This window comes from Bubalus kerabau, chromosome 6, assembly GCF_029407905.1.
Source record: "Bubalus kerabau isolate K-KA32 ecotype Philippines breed swamp buffalo chromosome 6, PCC_UOA_SB_1v2, whole genome shotgun sequence".
NCBI lineage: Eukaryota > Metazoa > Chordata > Mammalia > Artiodactyla > Bovidae > Bubalus > Bubalus kerabau.
In genome coordinates, this window is record NC_073629.1 from 100443027 (window position 1) to 100453633 (window position 10607).

At 42.4% G+C, this 10607-nt stretch overlaps 1 protein-coding gene across 2 annotated transcripts in view; it reads left to right on the forward strand.

Moving 5' to 3' along the window:
• Positions 1-10593: 10593 nt before the first annotated feature.
• PIK3R3 (phosphoinositide-3-kinase regulatory subunit 3) overlaps positions 10594-10607 on the forward strand; it is a 275432-nt gene continuing 275418 nt past the window's right edge. The window contains exon 1 of one of the 2 annotated variants that reach the window (XM_055585999.1): positions 10594-10605. Coding sequence is in view for 1 of the 2 variants with exons in the window: in XM_055585998.1 (XP_055441973.1) it covers positions 10600-10605 (6 nt within the window). In the remaining variant the exon portion in view is untranslated. The remainder of the gene's footprint in view (positions 10606-10607) is intronic. The other variant, XM_055585998.1, reaches the window with a different exon arrangement.

Genomic DNA, 10607 nt, shown 5'->3' on the forward strand with positions numbered 1-10607 from the left:
GCCATCTCATCCTCTGTCGTCCCCTTCTCCTCCTGCCCCCAATCCCTCCCAGCATCAGAGTCTTTTCCAATGAGTCAACTCTTCGCATGAGGTGGCCAAAGTACTGGAGTTTCAGCTTTAGCATCATTCCTTCCAAAGAACACCCAGGGCTGATCTCCTTTAGAATGGACTGGTTGGATCTCCTTGCAGTTCAAGGGACTCTGAAGAGTCTTTTCCAACACCACAGTTCAAAAGCATCAATTCTTCGGCGCTCAGCCTTCTTCACAGTCCAACTCTCACATCCATACATGACCACAGGAAAAACCGTAGCCTTGACTAGACGGACCTTTGTTGGCAAAGTAATGTCTCTGCATGGCCAAAAAAGAAAACAAAAAAACAAAAAATGAAACAACGTATACTTAAAAGAGACTGCTCAAACCCTGAGATGCAGAGAACAAAGGTAGAGATATTGAAATCAATTATAAATTTTTAATTAATTACCTTAACCGAAATATCTAGCCTGCCATAATTCATCTGAGTGTCCCCCATTTAAAGCCTGCCTGCATGTGTATCGGAAAGCATCCTTGGATTGAGTCCAAACTAGATAGATCCCCCACCATTTATCATAAAATTTGAGTCCTCCCTCTAGCATTTCCTGCTCTGATCCATATGTACACGTATGACTATGAAACTGTCCTCTAAATTGGAGAATGGCCATGTGAACTCCCACAAAAAACCCTCCAGTGACTTCCTTTTCCCTGTGGAAAAGCCAGTCTTTACTTTGACATATGTATGAGTTCCCTTGGGCTTCCATAACAAAGTTCCATAAACTGAGTGGCTTAAACAACAGAAGTTTACTGTCTCACATATGGGGAGTCTAGAAATCCTTAATCAAGGTTGGTTCCATCTGACAGCCCTGAGGGAAAACCTGTTCTGTGCCCCTCTCCTAACTTCTGGTAGCTTGAGCGTCCTTAGCTTGTGGATGGGAGAAGGCAATGGCAACCCACTCCAGTACTCGTGCCTGGAATATCCCATGGACGGAGGTGCCTGGTAGGCTACAGTCCCTGGGGTCCCGAAGAGTCAAATGCGACTGAGCAACTTCACTTTCACTTTTCACTTTCATGCACTGGAGAAGGAAATGGCAACCCATTCCAGTATTCTTGCCTGGAGAATCCCAGGGATGGAGGAGCCTGGTGGGCTGCTATCTATGGGGTTGCACAGAGTCGGACACGACTGACACAACTTAGCAGCAGTAGTGCTAAGCACTAAGTGCTAAGTGCTAAGTAGTTTGTTTGAGCATTCTTTGGCATTGCCTTTCTTTGGGATTGGGATGAAAACTGACCTTTTCCAGTTCTGTGGCCACTGCTGAGTTTTCCAAATTTGCTGGCATATTGAGTGCAGCACTTTCACAGCATCATCTTTCAGGATTTGGAATAGCTCAACTGGAATTCCATCACCTCCACTAGTTTTTTTGTAGTGATGCTTCCTAAGGCCCACTTGACTTCACATTCCAGGATGTCTGGCTCTAGGTGAGTGATCACACCATCGTGATTATCTGGGTCATGAAGCTCTCTTTTGTACAGTTCTTCTGTGTATTCTTGCCACCTCTTCTTAATATCTTCTGCTTCTGTTAGGTCCATACCATTTCTGTCCTTTATCGAGCCCATCTTTGCATGAAATGTTCTCTTGGTATCTCTACTTTTCTTGAAGAGATCTCTAGTCTTTCCCATTCTGTTGTTTTCCTCTATTTCTTTGCATTGATCACTGAGGAAGGCTTTCTTATCTCTCCTTGCTATTCTTAGGAACTCTGCATTTAGATGCTTATATCTTTCCTTTGCTTTTCGCTTCTCTTCTTTTCACAGCCATTTGTAAGGCCTCCTCAGACAGCCATTTTGCTTTTTTGCATTTCTTTTCCATGGGGATGGTCTTGATCCCTGTCTCCTGTACAGTGTCATGAACCTCCATCCATAGTTCATCAGGCACTCTCTCTATCAGATCTAGTCCCTTAAAACTATTTCTCACTTCCACTGTATAATCATAAGAGAGTTGATTTAGGTCATATCTGAATGGTCTAGTGGTTTTCCCTACTTTCCTCAATTTAAGTCTGAATTTGGCAATAAGGAGTTCATGATCTGAGCCACAGTCAGCTCCCGGTCTTGTTTTTGCTGACTATATAGAGCTACAAGGCTGTATATTGTCACCCTGCTTATTTAACTTATATGCAGAGTATATCTTCCAGCTGGGCTGGAAGAAGCACAAGCTGGAATCAAGATTGCCGGGAGAAATATCAATAACCTCAGATATGCAGATGACACCACCCTTATGGCAGAAAGTGAAGAGGAACTAAAAAGCTTCTTGATGAAAGTGAAAGAGGAGAGTGGAAAAGTTGGCTTAAAGCTCAACATTCAGAAAACGAAGATCATGGCATCCAGTCCCATTACTTCATGGGAAATAGATGGGGAAACAGTGGAAACAGTATCAGACTTTATTTTTCTGGGCTACAAAATCACTGCAGATGTTGAGTGCAGCCATGAAATTAAAAGATGCTTACTCCTTGGACGAAAAGTTATGACCAACCTAGATAGCATATTCAAAAGCAGAGACATTACTTTGCCAACAAAGTCTGTCTAGTCAAGGCTATGGTTTTTCCAGTGGTCATGTATGGATGTGAGAGTTGGACTGTGAAGAAGGCTGAGCGCCGAAGAATTGATGCTTTTGAACTGTGGTATTGGAGAAGACTCTTGAGAGTCCTTGGACTGCAAGGAGATCCAACCAGTCCATTCTAAAGGAGATCAGCCCTGGTATTTCTTTGGAAGGAATGATGCTAAAGCTGAAACTCCAGTACTTTGGCCACCTCATGCGAAGAGTTGACTCATTGGAAAAGACTCTGACGCTGGGAGGGATTGGGGGCAAGAGGAGAAGGGGACAACAGAGGATGAGATGGCTGGATGGCATCACTGACTGGATGGACATGAGTCTGAGTGAACTCTGGGAGTTGGTGATGGACAAGGAGGCCTTGCGTGCTGCGATTCATGGGGTCACAAAGAGTCGGACACAACTGAGCGACTGATCTGATCTGAAGCTGAATTCAGAGCTCTCTCTCTCTGGTAACTCCTTCCTTTTTATGATAAAACAAGTGTAGTAACACTGCTAAATATTCACTAAAATCTGAGTAATGAGTTTAGGGCTGTTCACTGTAAAATTTCAGCTTTGTTGTTTGTTTGAAAACTTAATAAATGTTTGAAAATGATTGGATTACATACAAAAAATATAATACTACCATGTACAGTAAGTCCCCTACATATGAACAAGTTCTGTTCCATGAGCACATTCAAAAGTCCAATTTGTAAGTTCAACAAAGTTAGCCTAGGCAACCAACTAACACAATCGGCTATATAGTACTATACTAATAGGATTAGAATAGTTTATATACAGATAATATATTAAAAAACAAAAAATAAACAAAACAGTTTTAATCTTACAGTATAGTACCTTGAAACGTATAGTAGTACAGTACATACATACAGGGGCCTACAGGGGCTGGCATCAAGTGAACAGACAAAAAGAGTTACTGACTGGATGAGGGAGAGGAGATAGCAGAGCTGAAGGACCATCAGCAACAGGAGGAGATGGAGGGCAAGCTGCAGTTTCACTCATACATGATGTTGATGGCACAAGTTCTGGTTCTTGGCTGGATTCAATTCTATCTGCCCTCTTGAAAAAAATGATCCAGTGATGTCTGGGTAGTAGCTCTTTTTTCTCATCATAGATGACACCGTGGCACTAGACTGCGTTCTGAACAGCTGTTGTAGGCTTCATGTACTGTTCTATGTTTGGGTCAAAAATTCACCTCAAAAACTAACAGTGCCTCAAAGAAAATCCCCCCCACCCCATTTCCTGTGTCATAATTCTCTTCAGTTCTTCACTTAGTTCTTTTAACTCTTTCCTGTCTTTGTCCTTTCTCTGGGCCTCCAATTCTATCAGATTTCCTTCTTGTGTTGCACAAGAGCTTAATGAAATCATCCCCTTACAGATCTAGCTCCAGCTTCTCACTGAGGGTCACTGAGTTGCTGAAGACCTCTTTGGACTCTTCATGTACCTTCTCAAATCCATGTAAATCATGAACAAACTGTGGGCAAAGTTTCTTCCAAACCCCATTCATGGTGACAGCAGTAACTTCGTGCCAAGCCAAGTCAGTTTTTTTTTTAATGTCCTTGTAGATGTTATAGTCCTTTAAAAATTAACACAAGATTGTTCCTGGTTCATCATTCACCTTTGTATCTGATGAAAAATGTGATGGAAAGTCATTCTAATTCCCTTGTCCATGGGTTGGATGAGCGACGTAGTATTTGGTGGCAGGTGCACTGCTTTGACATTGGGATGAGAGCCATACGTGAATGGGGTGACCCGGAGTATTGTCAAGCAGCAAAAGACTATTGAATGGGACGTACCTTCCAAGCAAGATTTCTCTACCTCTGGGATAAAGTGGTGGAAAAATCAGTTCTGAAAAATGGTCTGTGAAACCCAGGCTTTGGAGTTACTGTTTCACACAAGGAGAGTCTTTAGCCATGTTTTTAAGGGCTTTTGGGTTCTCTGAATGATAAACGAGGAGAAGCTTCAGCTTCAAATCACTGGAAACATTGCCACTAAACAACGGAGTTAGCCTGTCCTTTGCTGCTTTATAGCCTGGCATCAACTTTTCCTCCTTACTGATGTAACTTTGATCTGGAATCCTCTTCCAGTATAGTCCTGTCTCATCCACATTAAAAACCTCCTCAGGTAAATAAGTGACTTCACCAGTAATTTCTTGAAGCATTTCAGTAAATTCCCAGGCAGCTACCATATCTGCACTTGCTGCCTCACCACGTACGTTTACATTGTAAAGACTGGTTCTAGCCTTGGACCGATGAAACCTGCCACATATAGTATTAAAAGATGTGCCCTCTGATTCTTCGCTGTGTTTCTTCTTCAAGTCTTTATAAAGGCTTTTAGCTTTCTCTTGAATCAGCATTAAGCTAAGCAGAACTTGACAGTATTGTTGATCCTGCATCCACACACCGAAAAGTTTCTCTATCACTTTTCTACATTTCTTTGATATTATTGTTGGCATCATTAGCACAGCAGGGAGAAGGCAATGGCACCCCACCCCAGTACTCTTGCCTGGAGAATCCCATGGATGGAGGAGCCTGGTGGGCTGCAGTCCATGGGGTCGCTAAGAGTCGGACACAACTGAGTGACTTCACTTTCACTTTTCACTTTCATGCATTGGAGAAGGAAATGGCAACCCACTCCAGTGTTCTTGCCTGGAGAACCCCAGGGACAGGGGAGTCTGCTGGGCTGCCATCTATGGGGTTGCACAGAGTCGGACATGACTGAAGCGACTTAGCAGCAGCATCAGCACAGCAGACTTCACATGTTCCATGATCTTGTTCTTTCAGTTCAGTTCAGTTCAGTCGCTCAGTCACATCCAACTCTTTGTAACCCCATGAATTGCAGCACGCCAGGCCTCCTTGTCCATCACCAGCTCCTGGAGTTCACCCAAATTCATGTCCATCGAGTCAGTGATGCCATCCAGCCATCTCATCCTCTGTTGTCCCCTTCTCCTCCTGCCCCCAATCCCTCCCAGCATCAGAGTGTTTTCCAATGAGTCAACTCTTCGCATGAGGTGGCCAAAGTATTGGAGTTTCAGCTTTAGTATCAGTCCTTCCAATGAACACCCAGGACTGATCTCCTTTAGAATGGACTGGTTGGATCTCCTTGCAGTCCAAGGGACTCTCAAGAGTCTTCTCCAACACCACAGTTCAAAAGCATCAATTCTTCGGTGCTCAGCATTTTTCACAGTCCAACTCACATCCATACATGACCACTGCAAAAACCATAGCCTTGACTAGACGGACCTTTGTTGGCAAAGTAATATCTCTGCTTTTGAATATGCTATCTAGGTTGGTCATAACTTTTCGTCCAAGGAGTAAGCGTCTTTTAATTTCATGGCTGCACTCACCATCTGCAGTGATTTGGGAGCCCAAAAAATGAAGTCTGACACTGTTTCCACTGTTTCCCCATCTATTTCCCATGAAGTAATGGAAACAGATCCCATGATCTTAGTTTTCTGAATGTTGAGCTTTATGCCAACTTTCCCACTCTCCTCTTTCACTTTCATCAAGAGGCTTTTTAGTTCCTCTTCACTTTCTGCCATAAGGCTGGTGCCATCTGCATATCTGAGGTTATTGATATTTCTCCAGGCAATCTTGATTCCAGCTTGTGCTTCTTCCAGCCCAGCGTTTCTCATGATGTACTCTGCATAAGTTAAATAAGCAGGGTGACAATATACAGCATTGATGTACTTCTTTTCCTATTTGGAACCAGTCTGTTGTTCCATGTCCAATTCTAACTGTTGCTTCCTGATCTGCATATAGGTTTCTCAAGAGGCAGGTCAGATGGTCTGGTATTCCCATCTCTTTCAGAATTTCCCACAGTTTATTGTGATCCACACAGTTAAAGGCTTTGGCATAGTCAATAAAGCAGAAATAGGTGTTTTTCTGGAACTCTCTTGCTTTTTCCATGATCCAACAGATGTTGGCAATTTGATCTCTGGTTCCTCTGCCTTTTCTAAAACCAGCTTGAACATCTGGAAGTTCATGGTTCACGTATTGCTGAAGCCTGGCTTGGAGAATTTTGAGCATGACTTTACTAGCGTGTGAGATGAGTGCAATTGTGTGGTAGTTTGAGCATTCTTTGGCATTGCCTTTTTGTGGGGTTGGAACGAAAACTGACCTTTTCCAGTCCTGTGGCCACTGCTGAGTTTTCCACATTTGCTGGCATATTGAGTGCAGCACTTTCACAGCATTATCTTTCAGGATTTGAAATAGCTCAACTGGGATTCCATCACCTCCACTACCTTTGTTCGTAGTGATGCTTTCTAAGGCCCATGTGACCTCACATTCCAGGATGTCTGGCTCTAGGTAAGTGATCACACCATTGTGATTATCTTGGTCATGAAGATATTTTTTGTACAGTTCTGTGTTATTTAGAGGGGAAGGCAATGGCACCCCACTCCAGTACTCTTGCCTGGAAAATCTCATGGACAGAGGACCCTGGTGGGCCGCAGTCCATGGGGTCGCTAAGAGTCGGACATGACTGAGTGACTTCACTTTCACTTTTCACTTTTATTCATTGGAGAAGGAAATGGCAACCCACTCCAGTGTTCTTGCCTGGAGAATCCCAGGGACGGGGGAGCCTGGTGGGCTGCCGTCTATGGGGTCGCACAGAATCGGACACGACTGAAGCGACTTAGCAGTAGCAGCAGCAGTAGCAGTAGCAGTTTTCTTTAGAATAGTGCAATTCATGTTATAAGAACAAGTGACATCTACCATCTTTTCATCTCACCCCACTCTCAATTATTTTCACTTTTGTTTCCATTGTTATTGTTTGGTGCTTCTTAGCAGTACCAGCTATATCACTGCTGCTTTTACACTTGCTTCTGGATATCCTGTGCTTGAAATAGATTCTGTACTGCTGTGCTCTATACAGTACTATACAGTACACAGAAACACCACCACTTGTAGAGGATGCATGCATGTGACAATGTGTGCCAGACATGTGAACTTACATACAAATACATGTTCACATCTTTGAAAGTTCAAAACTTGAAGGTTCATATGTAGGGAACTTATTATATATGGGTATTTGGGAGGATTATACATAACTGTTGAAGTGGGTTCTAAGTCAGAAGTGGCTGGAAGATGCTGGCCATACCTGTAGCTAGGACAATAGGCTCAAAGAGCTTCTAGATTAAAGTGGCCCTTTGCCCATATTTCCAAACACAATCCTTCAGATTTTCAGAAGCTCCATTACCATGTATGCCTGTGAAGCCTGAGTCTTGCAGGCTATATTGAATATCAGTCTGCTGATTATTTCTGAAGCACAAAGCACTGATTTCTGGCATGGCTCACTTTCTGTGTATGACTATTTACTATTATATAGGTCTTTCTCATGTGCAAACTAAAGGTTGCAAACAAGTGAGCTAAAGCCCCAGCCCATAGGTGTGTTTTATTTAGCCTAATGCTTTGAAAAGTTAGTTGTTCACATTTAACAATGGAGAGATTTCACATAAAACAAGTGATCTGGCAACACTGGTTGTGCCTTTCTACAAAGCAACAGTTGACTGCAGTATAAAGGCAATTTTCCAGGGCCTGGAGGGCCTGCTTCCCTCATTTATCACTCAGATGCAACTTCTAGTCCTCTGCTGTCTAACATAGTCACCACACAGGACTATTGAATATAAATTATTTCAAAGTTCAGTTCAGTTCAGTCGCTCAGTCGTGTCCAACTCTTTGCGACCCCATTAATCGCAGCACGTCAGGCCTCCCTGTCTATCACCATCTCCTGGAGTTCACTCAAACTCACATCCATCGAGTCAGGGATGCCATCCAGCCATCTCATCCTCTGTCGTCCCCTTCTCCTCCTGCCCCCAATCCCTCCCAGCATCAGAGTCTTTTCCAATGAGTCAGCTCTTCTCATGAGGTGGCCAGAGTACTGGAGTTTCAGCTTTAGCATCATTCCTTCCAAAGAACACCCAGGGCTGATCTCCTTTAGAATGGACTGGTTGGATCTCCTTGCAGTCCAAGGGACTCTCAAGAGTCTTCTCCAACACCACAGTTCAAAAGCATCAATTCTTTGGTGCTCAGCTTTCTTCACAGCCCAACTCTCACATCCATACATGACTACTGGAAAAACCATAGCCTTGACTAGACGGACCTTTGTTGGCAAAGTAATGTCTCTGCTTTTGAATATGCTATCTAGATTGGTCATAACTTTTCTTCCAAGGAGTAAGCGTCTTTTAATTTCATGGCTGCAGTCACCATCTGCAGTGATTTTGGAGCCCAAAAAAATAAAGTCTGACACTGTTTCCCCATCTATTTTCCATGAAGTGATGGGACCAGATGACATGATCTTTTCAAAGTTAATTATAATTAAATAAAATTTAAAACTCAGTACCTCAGTCACATTAGCCACATTAGCATATTGGACAATACAGAAGAGAACTCTGTCGTCACTGCACACTGCTCTATTGAACAGTGCTGAACTAGCCTGTCTCCCCAATTGGAACAAGGAACATTTTTGCCTATCCCTTAGGCTACATAGCTTATTAGTGATAACTGTGGAGCCTCATCACAATTTACTGTTTTTATGGGGAAATGTGCCAAGTTCTAACTCTAGACATAGGCTTATGGATGGTTCACAGGACTACAAGTTGGCCTCTATTCCACATGCTTGGAACTTACTACAATGTTTTTGTTTTTAATAATTCTAAGCTTTAACATCGATTAAGTCACTGACATCTAATTCAGACTCCGTTTAAGTTTTACCAACTGTCCCAGTAATACCCTTAACAAAAGGATCCAGGTTAGAGTCACATGTTGCATGTGTTGTCTCTCTAGTCTCCTGTGTGAAATGTTTCAGCAATCTTGACTATCACACCCTTGACACAAGTAAGGATTATTTTGTACAATGTACTATTTTATAGAATGTTCCTCAATTTATCTGGTTGGATTTATCTTACCTATATCTTACAGGAATCTGTGATGCTGTGTTCTTCTCATTGCTGCCTGTAAGAGGTCCATTTATCTGTCCCATTATTGGTGATGTCAGCTTTCATCCATCTGCTAGACTTCTCCAGTGTACTTTCTCTAAAATAATAATTAATATATATCCCCTTCTTACCAAGCTTTCAGTTGATTCGCTTCTTTATATAATTAGTATGATTCATGGATTTCTGCTTTATTCAGTGAGTTATAATCCAGTACTTTCATGTTTTTGATGCTCAAGTTGTCCCAGATTTGGCTAGCGGTTTTTATGTACTCTTGATATGTCCCTATCATTCTTTGAGCACTTCCTTCTCTCTGAATCAAATGTTCAGGTTTATCTTATACTTTTCCCACCCCAGGCTTGGGATCACCTATTTCTCCAAGAAGCCCTGGATCCTTTGCCTGGATAATAAAGCCCTCTTTGTGGGTCAAGGTGAAGAATGTATGTATTCCCTACATATACACATTGGCATCTGTATTTACTTACATTGAAATTTGTGTTTATTTAGTTCATACCAATAAGAACACTGCAGGCTTCATTCTGGTTTTTTCCTCTTCTATATTTGTAACTCCATTCTCTGCTAGATCTCATTATCTTCAATATATCTACTTACTGGATCAATTCCCCCTGTATCTATGTACCCAGTCTCCCATTGCCAGCATTGCCTGGCCAGATCCTCTTTCCTCACCCTGTTTAGACTCCAGTACCCCTCTCCAGTCTCCCTTAAAAACAGTATTTTTAAAGAAAAGCAATCTTGTTGGACACTGAGACCAAAAACTGTTTGCTGTTATTTTTTTGGCTGTGCTGCATGGCTTACAGGATCTTAGTTCCCTGACCAGACACTGAACCTGTGCCCAACTGCAGGGGAAACTCAGAGCCCTAACCACTGGACTGCCAAGGGAATTCCCAAGACACTTTTGAGATAAAAAAAACTTTGATATGAACTGAGTATTTAATATTAAGCAATTAGTGTTGCAAATGCCATCAAAGTAAAAATTTTAAAAGTCCTTATTATTGCTAGGTAATGAGTACATGGGGGT